This window comes from Emys orbicularis, chromosome 1 (assembly GCF_028017835.1).
Source record: "Emys orbicularis isolate rEmyOrb1 chromosome 1, rEmyOrb1.hap1, whole genome shotgun sequence".
In the NCBI taxonomy this organism is placed as follows: domain Eukaryota; kingdom Metazoa; phylum Chordata; order Testudines; family Emydidae; genus Emys; species Emys orbicularis.
Window position 1 is genome coordinate 226,899,221 of NC_088683.1, and position 18,299 is coordinate 226,917,519.

The 18,299-nt window shown below is 39.0% G+C and overlaps 1 protein-coding gene across 1 annotated transcript in view; it reads left to right on the forward strand.

Moving 5' to 3' along the window:
- The window catches only part of RPS6KA3 (ribosomal protein S6 kinase A3), a 138,617-nt gene that overhangs the window by 105,100 nt on the left and 15,218 nt on the right, over window positions 1–18,299 (forward strand). The window contains exons 11-16 of the mRNA XM_065423845.1: window positions 1,541–1,629; window positions 1,723–1,787; window positions 1,878–1,980; window positions 2,356–2,480; window positions 5,680–5,805; window positions 13,943–14,032. Coding sequence (XP_065279917.1) covers window positions 1,541–1,629; window positions 1,723–1,787; window positions 1,878–1,980; window positions 2,356–2,480; window positions 5,680–5,805; window positions 13,943–14,032 — 598 coding nt within the window. The remainder of the gene's footprint in view (window positions 1–1,540; window positions 1,630–1,722; window positions 1,788–1,877; window positions 1,981–2,355; window positions 2,481–5,679; window positions 5,806–13,942; window positions 14,033–18,299) is intronic.

The following is an 18,299-nucleotide window of genomic DNA, read 5'->3' on the forward strand; positions in this document are numbered from 1 at the left end:
CAATGACATTTCCATATTGGACATTTGTAGGGTGGCCACATAGTCATCCGTACATACATTTACGGACCATTACGTGATCTCTGCTTCTTCCAGAGCAGACGCTAATGTCGGTAACCTCCGAAACCTGCCTACAAATGGAAGTACTGCTCGCTAGTCACCTACTTGGAAAACACATCTGCATCTACTCAAAGAAAAGAAACTGTTACTTACTGTATCTATGGTTCTTTGAGATGTGATGCAGACATGTATTCCATGACCCACCCTCGATCCTCTCTGCATCAGTCTTTCCCTGGACATTTGGTACAAAGGAACCGAGGGGGGTCTGGCAGCACTGCCTCATATAGCCAGGGGAGGGGCTAAAGGCATGAGGTCCAAGCACCGCCCCTCTACAGGTACTACTAGGCAAAAGTCTCCAATGAGCAGGGCGCATACTCACCTATTTGGAATACACATCTGCATCACATCTCGAAGAACCATAGTTACAGTAGGTAACTGATCCCAGTCTCTTTCACCATGCCCATCACCACAGTATCTGATGAAAAAGGAGGGTAGAGATTGAGATGTGATAGATGTGTGCGCACCATTAGATGGGAGAAGAAAGGTAGTGTGAGGAACTTGGGATAGTGTGCGAAAATAAAAATACAGGAAAGTCAAAACCAAAAACCCAGAAGGAGGACAAGAAGAGATGCAAGAAATAAGTTGACTTGAAATGGGGTAATAAATCCCCCCCAAAAATTCCCAGGTCTGTGTTGTGTCAGGAAAATTACCATAAGAGGTCATGGGGGCAGGAAGGATGACTCTAAAATAGAGGGCTAAATACTATTTGTCTTCACATCTTTCCCTTTACTGTCATGTTTTCCAGTTTTTCATTTTGAAAATGAGGCAGGACTTGACAAACTGGTGAAATGAGGGGAAAAGAATTAGACACGTACATGACAAATGGTCTCTTTCCAAACTCTGATCATTGTGGGTATTAGACATCCACTATTATACCAGATACTGCTTTTTCTTACCACCTACTTGTCTGCCTCTTTGCCGTGAGGGGAGCATTCAGTGTTTTTCTAATGGTCTCAGGATATGTCCTACTTGTGTCTTCTAACTCAGCAGTTCCTGCCTGCAGTACTACATGGATATTTAAATTGTATCCCAAATTTTGGCCATTTTCTTAGATCAGACTTCCTCCCAAGACTGCTTTTCTCTTTGTCAAGGAGACTGGCTTACTTGCCATAGACTGGTAACAGTTGACTACAAAAAACAACTAATTGTAAGTCTTTTCATCAACACCTACTTTCCTTCCTACTACCTTGGCCGCTTATGTTCCTGGTCCAGTACTTGAAATATTACACTCCTGGAATAGGGAAGTTTGACATTATATGTCTACATGATTGACAGCACTTTATTTTGTTTCTGATGTCTGAAGCCAAATTATCAATGGTGTTAACTTGCCTGATGTGGTTAGAGTGAAGGACTAGAAAAAAAGTAAATAGTTGATTCTTGCCTAAAAGCATGTGTATGCTATTAATGTGTTTTTGTTGTATAGAGCCAAACTTGGAATGCCCCAATTTTTAAGTCCTGAAGCACAGAGTCTTCTCCGAATGCTCTTCAAACGAAACCCTGCAAACAGATTAGGTAAAATACTCATACAAAAATAATTATTTCAGCTATTAGTTCTTCACAGTAAATAAACTATTATTCACAGCCTTTTTTCTTTTTTTATAATAGGGGCAGGTCCAGATGGAGTTGAAGAAATTAAGAGGCATTTCTTTTTCTCCACAATAGACTGGAATGTGAGTAGTTTAGTAAAAGAGCTTCTTTATAAGGAAATTATAATTGTTATAATTATTTTTAATTCACTTTCACTGCTGCCTTCTCTTTAGAAATTATACAGAAGAGAAATTCATCCACCTTTTAAACCTGCAACTGGCAGGCCGGAGGATACATTTTATTTTGATCCTGAATTTACAGCAAAAACACCGAAAGGTGAGAGAATAATTAACTGTAATTTAAGTATTCAAAAGTAGAAGAAACTTTCAGTCATTTTAATTTTCATAAATTGTCTTCTATCTGGTTAGATTTGACTGACTACATTATATGAAAGATTTTATATAAGCCTGTAGGTGATATGAACGGCAGTTCATTACTTGTGCATTTGTATATTGAGGATGCAAAAATACTTTATGTAATTAACAATCTCCAAACCGGTTTATAGTGTAAAATTTTTTTCCAGTGTTAAAACTATGATTTTATGCTCATTTTTATTCAGTGCATATTAGGAATTCTGATTACTTACTGCTTTGGGATTTTTTGAATAAATTGGCAAGAAGTCTTCTTGAAGACATTTGTTCTGTTTTTCAGATTCACCTGGTATTCCACCTAGTGCTAATGCACATCAGCTTTTTCGGGGATTCAGTTTCGTTGCTATTGCATCAGATGATGAAAGCCAGGCAATGCAGACAGTTGGGGTTCATTCAATTGTTCAGGTGAGTGCAATTACTTAAGAATAAACATAATGAATGAAAACAAATTATTTAAAAATGAGTTGTCCTTTGTATAAAATAAGATGTAGCTTTGTCATGCCTTTCGTAAACAAGATACCTGAAAACACTTTATAATAATTAGACTGATATTAATAGTACTGTAAGACTGGGGTTTATCCTCTGTTGTTCTTCGTGAAGTGTCATGAAAACTTCATCAACTAAAGACAAGAAAAATACACCTCAAATTATTTTATCCAAAGAACAGCACCTTGACAGTGCAGAACCTACTGCTTCTATACGTTGGGTGTGATCAGGCATGGGTTTTGACCCCTAAAAAGCAAGCATTTTAGCATCTGAGCCATAATGACTGCTCAAATATCTGAATAATCCAGGTTTAACATTTTGAAAACATTTTACATTTTCTTGATAAAGTCAATCTTTATTAAAAAAAAAAAATTGCATGTAGATCATTTTCCTCTGTGTTATAGGATAAACATTGGGTTCATACTATGCAGCAAACCCCCTCTGAAATATGACTTGAAACTGGAATGTAGAGATGGTTTGGATTGCCATTTATTTTAAATCCTGTAAATTATGAGTATAGAGATGATCCCTGCCCTTCCTCCCTCTGCACGCATGCACACACACACAGTTAAAAATATATATATATATATAAAGAATTATGCCAGTCTAAAATACTTCTTGAACACTTTACATGTTGTCTGACAACTAACCCAGTGTGTCAGTGTGCACAGGAACTTTTGGTTTCCTAGTAGAATTGGGAGAACTGATTAAACACAGACTCTCTCACATTAATGATTGTGACGTTATTACTTCTGAAAGTAGTTCACTTGGCCTTTTAGCTGAAAAATGCTTGCTGTTTCTCTATGCTCTGTTGTTGCTACGGCATATTTTTGAACAATGAAACTCTGGTTAGAGACATCATTCCATGATCTGGGGAAGGACGATATGAAGCTGGAGTTAGGGGAGAAGTATGCATCATACTTCTTTTTTTAAATTTAGATTTTACAAGGTTAGCATGGGACTGTATTTCATTGTTGGAGAGTGTGTGGAAAAAGGAGGGATATGAAGCAGTATGAGGTCCTGTGGCCAATAGTTATGGGGCCAACAGCATGGGAGAAATAGCAGATGTGTTTGTAGGAAAAGACGACTAAGTGGGTATAAAGGAAAGTGACAGGCCCAAGTAGAATTTTTAAGTAAAAATTTTATTTCTGCCACCTGCTTCCCTTAATTTTTTCTTCACATACGTTCGGAAAATGTATTTAATTGCTGAAAACTTTTCACTTGTTTGTATAGAAAGTTAACATACTTCTGATACAAAATGATATCCTGTATGCTGGTTGCATAGACAATTTGCAACTATCTGAAAGTTCTTTAAAGTGATTGATCAAAATGTGAACACTTCTTGTGTTCTCTAACTACATCCTTTTTACAACATCTAGAATGCTCATAATAAGTTTATTTGCACACACTATATACGTCTGGTGTTTAGTGGAGAGGATTTGTGGATATTCATGTACCCATCGAATCATATTCATAGATTGCGGGGCCAGATCATCTAGTCTTACCTGCAAGGTTATAGAATTTCCCCAAATAATTCCTAGTGCACACCTTTTTGAAAAACATCCAATCTTGGTTTAAAAGTTGTCAGTGATGGAGAATCCACCATGACTGTTGGTAAATTGTTCCAATTTAGACAATGGTTTGTTTATAACATGAATTTTAAACTGACCATGTCCCTTCAATTTCTGTCACAAGTGATTTGGATACAAGTATGAAAATCACCATATAAACTATAGCTACATTTGGTATTTGTGGTTGGCTCATATGTGGACAATGACTTGATTTTCATAAACCATCATTTCCTTAATTTGCTTCAGAAAAAACTTGTGAAATTTGCCCACATAAAGGGTGTACAGTGTCAAGAAACTTAAACTGAAGAGAGTGGAATATGGATTGGAAGAGATTTTCTTCAAAGGGAAACTAAAGAGGGTTGAGGGGAGGAAAGAGAAGAAAACACTGATTATTTTCAGTAGCTGCAAATGTAATTTGTAAAGTTTAAAATCACTTTTAATTGGGATAAATTCAGAGGGGGCTGAGCAAATAGGAGCAGGCACTACACAAATTGGCATTGGCTAGCTCCTGTGTATCCTCAACTGCTATTGACTTTAGATGTGTTGTAACCACTTGCCAAATCCATTTGAGTCTCTTGGCTTTCTGAAAGTTCTGCCCAGCTATGTTTTCTGGCAAAGCCAACTTCACAGAAAACTTTATTTTTAAAGTCAATCTTAAAACCAGTTTGCTATCTTGGTGGGGTGGGGAGTATAATAGAGTTGGGGCCATGTAGTCTCTCGGAGTTTATGCTGCTTATTGCCCTTCAGTCCTGAATCTCCGTCAACAGTTTTTCTGCAACTTCTGCTGTGCTTGTTTTCTTTGCACAAACTTGCAAATGGAGTTCTCTGTACTGCTTCCTCATCTTGTAAACATTTCTCAAAACTTCTCTGCTCCCTTTCCTCTGTACCCCTTCAACCACTTCCTCATTCTTATTTCCCCTTTGCATGTCTGCAGGATACCCAGATGGCTTCCTGCTAAAGTTAGGCATCCTTTGCACAAACTCCCCTACTGCTTCCCTGTATCAAAATGCCATTTCCTTACCATGCAAAACAGGCTGACAGTCACTCATTCTGCCTTTTATCCCCAGACTCAGATGACACTTCTACTTCCATTCCTACTGATGCCTACAATTTCCAGTGAATTTGATTGTATTCACTGTGTCTAAATTTCTCATACTGAGCACTGCACTTGCACACAAAAAAAAAAACCCACCTTATTTTACCATTCATTTCTTGGCAGATGAGACCAGAAAAAATGGTATTTATTAAGATTAATGGGAAGACTTCTGATCTGTTTTCTGTTTCATATTATTTGTTTAAATTAATAGAGCAGGAATCCCAAATGTAGACTTGTCATAGAATGATATGCTATAAATGGATGGGGTTTATATGATTTATAATATATCTTATTCAAACAGATGGTTATGGGATTTAAAAAAGATTTTGACCTAACAAGATTATCAATTTAAAAAACTATAGGGAACAAATGTTTCTAGTTCCAATTGATTTGTAATGTAGATGATGAATATTTTTAAAGTAATCATCAATTAATAATATTATTTTGGTAGCAGTTGCACAGGAACAGCATTCAGTTTACTGATGGATATGAAGTAAAAGAAGACATTGGGGTTGGTTCTTATTCTATCTGCAAGAGATGTATACATAAAGCTACAAATATGGAATATGCAGTTAAGGTAACCACTGTTAAAAAACTCTTAATTGCTAACAAAATCATATTTTCAGAATTTACACTCTCATAGGTCAATGTTCGCTTAAATTTATCTACCATAAACAAAATAGCAAATTGTTTTCTTCTTAAATTAATAGAAAAAATTGTGAATGCAAATGTCACATAGTCATTAAATTTCATGTTTTGTTGCTATTTTATTTTTTTTAAATGTTCCCCATGAAATACCTATCTAACTCTATTACATACATGCTTCTGGGAGAGAATATATACCAAGGAGACTGCGTTACTAAGCATTATTACGAAGTATATTATTACTAAGCATTATATACAAAAATTACAATGATTAGATTAACTTAAATGTAATTGTTTCTTTTAGTTCCAAAGTAGATATATAGATGATTACATAAATCCCTGTTCCTAGCTGTGCTGGTTGTGTAGGTTAGTACCACTGGCTTTTTTTTTTTTTTTCTTTAGAGGGAACCTCAACTCTGCATTTCCTTGGTTTAAATCATTAATATTTTAACAAGGTTTTTAATGTATGTTTAAAAGCACTAAGGGAAGCTAAGTGAATCAGATCTAAATTTCAAAAATGTTACTATAATGAATAAAGGGCAATAACATTTGTCTTACCAATGGGGAAATCTGTGTAAATGGCAAAGCAGGAACAGAGTTTGGCAAACTTTTTAAAAATCTTTGTTATATTTTGAAGCAATTTACCTTTTAGAATTCTAGAACCATTCAGACGTATGGACAGAATTGTTCAGTTTTGGTTTCACACTCATATAGTCTGATATATAGGCTACTCACAAGGAACCCTTGAATTCCAACAGAGGTATTTGTTTACTTGCCAGCAGTCTGGTTTTAGTCATAAACTGGATACATTTTCTGTAAAATAAGATGTAAGATGCATTTGGGGGGAAAAGTAGGTAAACAAATTATCTTTCATAATTTGAATGCACTGAATCTGAAATAAATGATTACCAAGCTGAATTTTGAATATTTCACTTTCTAAATTAAGTTCAAAATTTAAGTAAAATTTGGGGAAAAATGTATTTTTTCTGTGTTTTTTATTCCAGTAAAAACAGCTACTGTATTTCCTGCACATTGTTTAAAAAAACATAATTTAACATTCCTACGTGTGCCGACAGACTCCTTGCATTTAAAGGCCCCAGTGCAGCATTTCTGCTGCAACAACATTGTGATATGCACCCTTTGACACATCCACGGGTAGCAATTTCTGCACAGCTGTCAGGGATTTGCTCCAGTGACGTTAGCTTGGGTACCAGTTCTCCATTGTGTTTGGTCCAACCCATATTCTCTGGTGAGAGTAGTGTGGCATTGTTGCAGTTTGCCGGACTCCACTTGAAAGTGAGCTCTTTGGATGTTGCAGCGCAATGTATCGCTTGTTAGGGTCCATGCCTCTAGTGATCGACACTTGGAGAACAATATCACTGTGCCTTGTTGCAGCTCTCCTCATCAGGTAAATTGTACATGTTGCAGATCAATTTTTCTGCTGATTGATCATCCTTCTCTCAGTTTCTTTGAAGTCCATGTTTCTCCATGGATACTGTCCAAGCAGTTTTCTTGCTGTGGCCAGCAATATGGGAAAGAGTATCACAGCCTGTCAGAACATGGAAGGAGAATATTGTTTCTATATCTGCTTGAGGAAACACAGGCAAAAGCTTCTCTTAAATAGTATGCACAGGAATGTTTGAGTTTTTTTGATGTTCCAGTCTTCATCCACAACTTGCTGCAAGGCATTTTGTTATCGTGTACCACTAACAGAAGAAGAACATCAGTCTTGTGCTGACGTGCGACACGCTTGTGTTCAAAAATGGATTTAATGATATAACTATACTGTTGTCTCTGAACCCTCCAGATGTGACAGTTGTTTTGCAGAGCATGGGCTAGGAGTTCTTCAGAGAAGAAGCAAGGCAGATCAGCCTTATTTTGGGAGTAGGCCAAGAAGTCTGGCCAGCTGTTGGGAAGTAGAACAGATCTGTCCTCAGTGATTTTTCCAGTTAACTTAGAAGCTTTGGAGCACTTCTGTCATACCATTCCTTTAATAGAATCCTGTCTGTACCTGTCAGAAGTTATATCAATCCTGCTGAAATGCTGTCCAGAATAAAGAACTGACTTGACAAAAATGTTTGCAAGGTCACCAAAGGTTGAACATGGAAGAGGTTTTCTCTGTGCCATTACACGTGCTTGGCCATCAATCACCAGAGAGGATGTACTATCAGGTGTTATCTCAGGAGGACAAGGGATGTCTCTGGTTAAAATGAGTAACATAACAGACTTATTTCCAATTTTAAGATGCCCATTTACCTCAGCAAGAGCAAGAGGAATTGGCATTAGCTCATGACACAATATTTTATGCAGATCCACAATCCTTCCTCCATTATAGGCATTAATTACGCACTGTAGTATGAGACCGTCAACTTATATTGTTACTACCTTGTCTTTGCTTTTCTTTGTTTTTCCAACTGCATGGAGGAAGGAAAACATCAGAGCCCTTGTTTTTTTCAGTGGGTCACGTATTTTGGTATGGGCACTTAGTTTCTCTGGTGTCATGAACCTTTCCTGAACAAAGTTATTCAGTTGCTCCTGGCCAGATGTTTCTGCGTTCAGCAGAATCCTCTGAATTGCTTCTGTAGCCAAATCTTTTGTTGCAATGTTTTGCAGTGTGTTGGTAGTGAATAATTTGAATCTTTGAAGTGTCATTAATACTTTATTTTCATCATCATGATCATGTTGCTTTTGTGCTGGTGTGGATTCATTGCAACTCATTTAGTCATCAAGCCCAAGACTGAACAGTTTTCTGGTTTGGGCTGCAATTCAGGCACGTAGATTATACAAGAGAGCCCATCTGCTGAGTGCTGAGGCCATTCCTGTGATACCTATAATTCCTCTTCCTTTCTTTCAAGTGGCATTGAGCCACGCTTGGGAATGGTTTGAGTCTACCTGATTGAATCTGTGGTTGGAACCTTCCACAACCCAGTTGCCTCTGTAGAACTCTTCAAGTACTTCCAGAGGGGGCTGGTTCATTTCTGCTAAGTACACAGATCCCCATCAATCATAATTTGTGTGTTCATATTGGTGAAAGAACAGAAGCATTCTTTTGAAGGCATACAGCTGAAGCTCCCAAATTCCATCTCATTGAGCTCTGGGGAAGAGGAGGAGGATACACACACATACTACCACCAGTACTGCAAATTGGGATGGTTGTCCATGTTGCTCAGCACAAATGATAGCATCTTGTCACAGAAACTTGCAGATGACAGAATAGACACTAGGTTATTGTAATCTTCCTTAGCGTCAGATTTTGCAACATCCAGGAGCTTCTCTTTGAGTTTTTTGTTGTGTTGCTATAGATGGCTCAGAAGTTGTGGTAATAAGAGTTGCCACACTGCCGTGTAGAGTGATCTTGTAAGCATGAGTGGCTTTTGCATAATTTTTACCAGAAATTACATGCTCTATCATTTGTCTACCTGAAATTCCATTTTCAGTCTACATGCTCAACAGTCCAGAATCCTGTGTATGCTGCCCCAACATTTTTAGGAAGTTCACTGATATATGTAGACCTCCTAAGCACGTAATCAGGATATCTTTACATTCTGGTACAGTCCATTTTAGGTCCATCAGAGCTGGGAAGAGTGCTTGATCAACATGTTTCTGTTGAAAATAATTAGGGCTGTCGATTAATCACAATTAATTCACACGATTAACTAAAAAAATTAATCGCAATTAAAAAAATTAATTGCGATTAATCGCACTGTTAAACAATAAAATACCAACTGAAATTTATTAAATATTTTGGATGTTTTTCTACATTTTCAAATATATCCATTTCAATTACCACACAGAATACAAAGTGTACAGTGCTCACTTTATATTATTTTTATTACAAATATTTGCACTGTAAAAATGATAAACAAAAGAAATCGTATTTTTTCAATTCACCTCATACAAGTACTGTAGTGCAATCTCTTTATCATGAAAGTGCAACTTACAAATGTAGGATTTTTTGTTACATAACTGCACTCAAAAACAAAACAATGTAAAACTTTAGCGCCTACAAGTCCACTCAGTCCTACTCCTTGTTCAGCCATTCGTTAAGAGAAATAAGTTTGTTTACCTTCATGGGAGATAACGCTGCCGACTTCTTAATTACATTGTCACCTGAAAGTGAGAACAGGCATTCGCATGACACTGTTGTAGCAGGCGTCGCAAGAGATTTATGTGCCAGATGCGCTTAAGATTCATATGCCTCTTCATGCTTCGGCCATCGTTCCAGAGGACATGCTTCCATGCCAATGACGCTTGTTAAAAAAATAATTCATGAATTAAATTTGTGACTGAACTCCTTGGGGGAGAACTGTATGTCTCCTGCTCTGTTTTACCCACACTCTGCCATATATTTCATGTGCTGGGTCATCATCCGAGACTGCTATAACATGTTGTTCGTTTTAAGAATACTTTCACTGCAAATTTGACAAAATGCAAAGAAGATACCAATATGAAATTTTTAAAGATAGCTACAGCACTTGACCCAAGGTTTAAGAATCTGAAGTGCCAAGTTCCAAAATCTGAGAGGGACGAGGTGTGGAGCATGCTTTCAGAAGTCTTAAAAGAGCAACACTCCAATGCAGAAACTACAGAACCCGAACCACCAAAAAAGAAAATCAACCTTCTGCTGGTGGCATCTGACTCACGATGATGAAAATGAACATGCGTTGATAACCATCCAAAGCAGTGTAGACCAAGTAGAACCCGTCATTAACATGGACGCATGTCTCCTGGAAGGTTGGTTGAAGCATGAAGGGACATATGAATCCCACATTTGTAATTTCAGCTTTCGTGATGATGTGAAATCTCTAATACTTGTATTAGGTGAATTGAAAAATACGATTTATTTTGTTTTTTACAGTGAAAATAATTGTAATCAAATGAAGTGAGCACTGTACACTTTGTATTCTGTGTTGTAATTGAAATCAATATATTTGAAAATGTAGAAAACATCCAAAATTATTTAAATAAATGGTATTCTATTGTGTAACAGTGCGATTAATCACGATTCATTTTTTAATCGCTTGACAGCACTAAAAATATGTGACTTGTGCAAATAGTATTCAGTGTATCAACTTCATGAGCGGGGGACCAAATGATAGGCATGTAGCTGTATTCAGTTAATGGTGAGTTATTGTTATTGTGCTTTTCATTAAAACTTGGCCAGTCAGATTTTGCATTTTCAAATTGACATTTAAGGGAAAGTGCCATATCCCGCATTTGTGTTTTCAAATCTGACTGGCAGTCATTAAACCATCTGCCAGGACATCTTCATTGAATTTTGGTTCTGCTGTACCTTCTGTGATATTAGTAGGAAAGATATTTAATATCTCTCCTGTACTTTCTGTTTATTTTTTTAAGTTAGCAACAGTAGCCATGTTCTTTTTTGTTTTTACTTATCTTACAGTACAACATTCAGCTTGGTAAACATAATTTTCAGATTCAGCACATTCAAATTATGAAAGAAAACATTTACCAACTTTTCCCCAGAAATGCTTTCTGTTTCATTAATATCAACTGATCTGGGAATTTGGTCTACTCTATCAGGAGTAGATCTGACTTTTTGTGCTTGGGTTACCAGGTAGTTTCCTCTGTCCTGAATAGCTGGGATAGAGCAATGTTTGCACTACCGTTCCTTCTCCAAGCCCTTAGGGACTGTTGTTCAGACTGCCTCATCTCCTTCTCTGTTGCTATTACTATCTGCTGCCTCTGCTGGAGCTCCTCTTCTCCAAGAAGCAGAGAGAAAGCATGAGGAAGGAAGGCAGTGGAGTGTGCAGGGGAAAAGAAGGATTCAGCTAGAAGCAATGACTTCAAAACCTCGTGCAGGAAAGATATAAGAGATAAAAAGGAGGAGGAGACATTGGGGAAAACCTCACAACTCAGGTGGAAGGGAGGAAAGGAAGTAGTGCATCATGAGGAGGAGCAGGCTTATCTTCTTCAGTGGCAAATGGCAAAACTGAACCCACCAGACATTTTCAATTATACCAAATGTGAGTAGCAAGTCATTAGGCTTCCCCCCCAAGAAGACAAAAGGTAGGGGGAAACAGTGCTTGTGAAAGGAGGGATGGTTGGTGTAGGGCAATGTCATAGGCTTTGATAGATTCAAATAAGCATCTGATGCTTAACTGAAAACCCCAGGGGTTTCCCTTTTCTGGTTTCACATGTCTTATATCTTCTTGTGCTGCACCTGGGGCTAGATCAACAAAAGGGTTTAGGTGCCTAAGTCCAACATGAAGGCATCACTGAGATCCTCAAAACTCTCACTCAGCTGCTGCCTAACTCTGTAGACACTTAGAGTCCCTAGGTGCCTAAATTTCCACTATTAAAGCCCCCTAGGTACTTAAATAGCAGTGTAGATGGTGAGGAGCTGCTTAGGTGAATAGAGTACAGACACACCAGAACGCTAGGGTATATACCCTACACATCTCTCTACATCCCCCAGCAGTGCTTCCTATGTCTACTGGGTTTTTTTAGCAGTATAGTGTCCCTCTGCCTTCCCTTTGGCAGAGCTTTTCCCTGTTGCAGCAAAAGTCTCTGGCCGTGGGGAGGCAGTAGGAAAAGGCTCTGGCAGCTCCCTGCTGCTTTCCCCGCTGCAGCAAAAGGCTCTGGCAGAAGGGAGCTGCCAGAGTTTTCTCTGCTGCAGCAAAAAGCTCCAGCAGTAGTGAGCCTGCTGCTTCCCCCTGTCAGAACTTTTCACTGTTGCATGTAGTTATGCAATGCAATGTGGACACAGCCTGCTTTTCACTATCACATGTAGCTTCACATACCTTACATGGTGCCACCACTGTAAACAAGGCCTACGTTTCTGCCAGGGTGCATGCACCAAGCCCTAGTATGATCCTCAAACTAGGTGCTGCCCTTCTTTCTTACCTGTGGGGTTTAATCCAGTAGGCATGCTCATATCAGGTTTAAATGCACAAAAAACAGGAGGTGGTGGTTGTGGTGGTGCCATCCTTATAACTTATAGCCTAGTGGTTAGGATGATACTCTGGAATGTGGGAGACATGGAGTCATCCTGACTCTGCCTGAGGTGGAGCAGGGATGTGAACATGGGTCTCTCCCCTCCCATGAGAGTGCTCTAACCACTGAGCTATAGAACAACCACTCACTCTCTGGCTCAGTTATATTCAGTTATTTGTATACAGTGGAAACTTAAAGCTTCACTAGAGAGACTGAGACCTCCTGCACCCCAAAATTTCCTAGAGCCCAGTGGATAGAGTACTCTCGTAGGAGGGGGAAAACCCAAGTTCAGATCCCTTCTCTACATCAGGCAGAGAAATTTAACCTGGGTCTCCCACATCCTAGGTGAATGCTCTAACCACAGATCTAAAACTTATCAGGGGATAGGTGGAGCAGTACTACCACCTCCTCTGGTGTTTGTTGCAAGGAACAACTTGGACACCTAACTAGGAGAAGGTGCATGGCTGAGAATCCCCCAAGTGGAGATAGGCACTCCCTGCAGCCTGAAATTAGGTGCCTAACTCACTTTGAGGCGTAAGCTTAGGACCTACCCTTCTCCTCAGCATTTTTATTGACTAACTTAGGTGGCTCCACACTCAACATCCTGGCTTATGTGGATCCCATTCTTAGGTGCCTGTCTCTCCTCATGAATTGTATAGGGAGTGTAGGTAGCTAACTCAAGTCTGTGGATCCCACTTGGTGACAGGGTGCCTAAAATTAAGTCCCTTTGTAGATCTAGTCCCAGGTGCCTAGTTGGAGACAACCATACTAAAATCAGTCCAGGAATGTCATCCATCCAGGATTCAGTAACACATGCAAAGTCAGGGGCTTTATGTTTTATTAAGTGGATGGTTAAAGTATTATTTACTGCCATCTTCACATTAATGAGTGTGACCTGAAGAATCACCAGCATCCTATCCACCTGAAGACTTTTCCACATTCTTCCAAAAGATTTTTTCCTCTCCCTCTCAAGGAACCAAGTCTTGATTGTAGCCAACATCCCTGTAAACATTGGTGAGGAAGGTTGTGTATTTGTACAAATGAAAACATCTGTCTATCTATCTTCAGTGTTTAGAAAATATTTATTCTTACAAACTTGCTTGGTCTTCTAGATTATTGACAAGAGCAAAAGAGATCCAACAGAGGAAATTGAAATCCTACTGCGCTATGGACAGCATCCAAATATTATTACCCTTAAAGATGTAAGTAGACACCAAAAGATGCATTCTTTGATAGGGTATTATAAAAAATGTTTTCACTCTTCATTTTGTATCTATGTCAAAGAACAACATGCATGTTTTAGATGTATCTAAAAATATTCTTTTGTCTAATATAAAGAGTAAAATGGTACAATTTCAAATGTCTTAATATGCTTTTGCCAATATCCAATTTTAAACCAGAATAGGTAATTGTTAAAAATAGTCATTTTTATTTGAGGCACTCAACATAGTAGATAGTTTATTAATATACAATAAAATATTAATCACAATCTGATTGAAATTGCTAGTTAAAAGAAAAATGTCACTGTATAATGTAAAAGAGACAAGATGAAGGGAAGGGATAGGCGGGAAAGTTAATAAATAAAGGTCCAGCAGTGGTCATTCAAAAACACTTCAGGGGTGTAGAAGTAATTAGGTGTTCTTCAAAGTGGGAAGAGATGAACTAATATGGATTTATGCGGGAGTATGTTCTATTCCATCTAGGTTCTTATACCATGCTCATTTCCATAGCTGCACACACATGGCCCAGTCCAACAGAGACATGACTGTCTGCCAACCTAAGGCATGATGGTGCGATCCCTAGATGATATTTGGTATTCAGTGTAAAGAATGTAGAGTGGGCATAATATCTTCACAGTTGCTTAAACCAGTGAACAGATTTGCTGTTATGGTCTGAACAAGCTGCAAGTGTTAACGAAACCTTGCTGTAAGCCCATTTAAGAAGGAACTACAATAAGTGAGCCACGTGGTGACAAGGAAAAGTATACAGGTGAACGGTAATTGGGATAAAATGCAACATGGTTTTACAAAAGTTAGATCATGCAGGACCAACCAGATCTCCTTCTTTGACAAGATAACTGATTTTTTAGATGAAGGAAATGTTGGAAATCTAATCTACCTGGATTTCAGTAAGGCCTTTGTTCCAGTTCAGCACAGAGGAAAGTGGTTTTATTCAAGTACTTTCTGGGTCCAGGAAAGAATGGGGGATGTAGACAACTATTAGATCTCAGATGTCTGAACAACTATGTGAAACAGCAGAAATTCAGCATGGTGATCCTCACAGCTATAATCCCCTCTCTCATTTCTGTGGATTGGTTTGTGACTGTCGACTGTCAAGATGCCAATTTTCATGTTGCAGTTCACTGAGGTTTCTTCATTTTTGTAGTCAGCCACGGCCACAAGGATATTCTCAGAGATCATGGTGGTCATAGCTGACCACCTTCATCATTTAGAGATAATTGTCTTCCCTTACCTCAACGTTCGGTTGCTCAGGGGCCAATCTTATCCAGAGCTATGGTCAGCAATAGAAAGAATAATCTTGTTATTCCACAGACTAGCCCTCCAACTAAATCTTGAGAAGTCTGCTTTGACACCAGTGCTGCAGATAGATTTCATAGCCGCTTCTCTGGATGTGGTGACAGGCAGTGCTTACCTATCTACCAACAGATTTCTCACCCAAAAGACACTCATCTCAGGGATTCAGCTCAGCCCTGAAACCTCAGTAAGGAATTGTCTTCAGCTATTGGGGCATTTGTCAGCATGTGTTGTTGTAATTCAAAATGCCAGGTTACATCTTCAATACCTTCAGTGATGACTCAGGATAGTCTATATATCAAACAAGCACAGTCTGAACAAACAAGTGTCTATCCAAGTGGCTTCTGCAGTCACTCAGCTGGTGAAAGGACCCTTCCAAAGACTGCAGGAGTCCAGTTTATTGAGAAGTCCCTTACCATCATGACAACATCAGATGCTTCCCCCTTCAGTTGGGGGACACATCTTGGGCTTCTCAGTTCAGGGCAAATGGTCATCCCAAGAACAGTTTCTCCACGTCAACCTTCTAGAAATGAGAGCAGCCAGCAATGCTTGCTTTCACTTCCTTTCTCTGAGCAGATCAGTTCAGCCAAGATCATGACAGACAATATAGCCTGCATGTTTTATATCAGTTGTCAGGAAGGGGCATGTTTTTCCTTCACTCTGTGCCGAAACGATAAAACTCTGGAATTGGTGCATAGCCAGACAGGTAGTCTCTCAGCTTCTTACCTTCTAGTTGTTCAAAACAGCATGGCCAACAACCTGCGCAGGCACGTCTCCCAAAATTACAAATGGAATCTAGACTCAGAAGCTCTCGGCAACATATTCTTAACTTGGGAATTTCAGAGGTAGACCTTTTTGCAACTACCATCAACATAAAAGTGCAAGAAATTTTGCTCAAGCATGACCCTCAGTCACTAGGCATGCCTTCCTCCTCTTGTGGACAAGAGGCCTTCTTTATGCATATCCACCAACACCATTACTTTTGAAGTACTGAACAAAATCAAACAAGACAAGTCCCATGGTCATTTTAATTGCACCAAGATGAGTTTGGTATCCTCACCTCATTCGACTTGCTTCTCATCTACCAATGAGACTTCCAACCCATTGCTGTCTGTTGTCTCAGCATGCTGGTCAGACACTTCACCCCAATCTGGAAATTCTGAGACTTTAGGTGTGGTACACCACTTGTATACCCATCAGCAAGTCTCTCCCATTCACTCTTCTCTTTCCACCATCCTTGACTAACTGTTGGAATTAAAGACATCAACTCTCACTATGAGTTCTGTCAAGGTTCACTTGGTGGCTATTACAGCCTTTCATTTGTCCATGGAAGATTTTCTGTGTTTGCTCATCCCACAGCCTCCAGTTTCTCAGAGGACAGATTAATCTTTTTCCACAGACTAGAGAATCTACTCCAATAAGAGACTTGTACTTGGTTCTTAATTGCCTTACGAAACACCCCTTTGAGCCATTAGCTACATGTCCGTTGCTTCGATTATCCATGAAAACAGCTTTCTTGGTAGCCATCACTTTCACCCACAGGGTTGGAGAACTGGGTGCTTTGATGGGAGACCCTCCTTTTACAGTGTTTCTCAAGGAAAAGGCATTGTCCTGACCCACGTTTCTCCCTCAGGTGTCTTATGAATTTCATATTAAGCAGACTATTCATCTTCCATTTTTTTCCCCAAAACAACATCCGAGTAGACAAGAAGCTGCCTTTTGTACCCTGTATGTCAGAAGGGCATTAGCTTTCAAACTGGACAAAACCAAACTATTCTGAAAGTCTTCTAGACTCTTTTCAGTTGAGGACAGGTACAAAGGATGTGCATTCTCCACCCAAAGAGACTCAAGATGGATCTCGAGAATTATTATTGCATGTTATAACTTTGTTGACATTCAGCCTCCTTCTAGAGTAATAGTTCATTCTGCAAGGTCACAGTTTACATCTATGGCATTAATCAAAGACATTCCAGTTACTGAAATTTGCAGCACTACAACCTGGATCTCTGTATGTACTTCCTCCAACCATTATGTTCTAATTCATGCCTATAGATCAGATGCTGCAATTGGCAATGCAATATGAGGATACTTCTCAGGAATCACCTGAAGTGGAGCACCCACAGGGATATAGATGTGCATGTGCCCTGTGCCTTTGATGGGCGATTTTAGATATCATTCTGTTCGGCCCACAAATGCATGCTACACATCTTCGTTCCCTGTTCGGAGGACATACAGGGCTGCACAAGCAAACCACTTTCAGTTCCTTCTCTACCACAAAGTCCCACAAAGGAAATTCTGAAGCAGGGGGGAAGGAGGACAGGTAGAGGAGCACCCACAGGAACACATCTTGAACAACTTCAGTTACTGCACAAGGTCAGTAACCTCTCCAAGTAGAGTCCCTGTGGGTGCTCCACTTCAGATCTCAAAGAACTCTGGTTACTGCACAATGTGAGTACTACCTCTCCGCATGAGGCATCATGGACCCTTAAGCACGTTCAGCTTAACATTGAATTGACTCAAAATGAAATGTTTCAATGTATTACAACAAAACATTTCAGTTTTGGAATGCCAAAACAAAACGTTTCAACATTTTCAAATAATTTTTTTTCCACATTTCTACTTTCAGTCCAGATTTAGGATGAAAACAAATGTAGAAATATTAGAATTTCCCACAGGATGGAAATTCCAATTTTCACTCAGCCCTAGTTATGTTTCATCTTAAAGGTTGCTGCATTGGAATGATGGATAATCAAGACACTGTTTTCCTCGCAATGCAGCTCAGTTATTATTGATAAAGCAAGTAAATGAAAAAAACAAAAACCCCTACCTAACTAATTTTAACTACTCTGCAGTGTATTTAAAGGTATAGAAATGTCACTTTTAAACATTTGAGTAACTAAACTTCCTTCACTTTGAAAACCAAAATTTGCTAAGT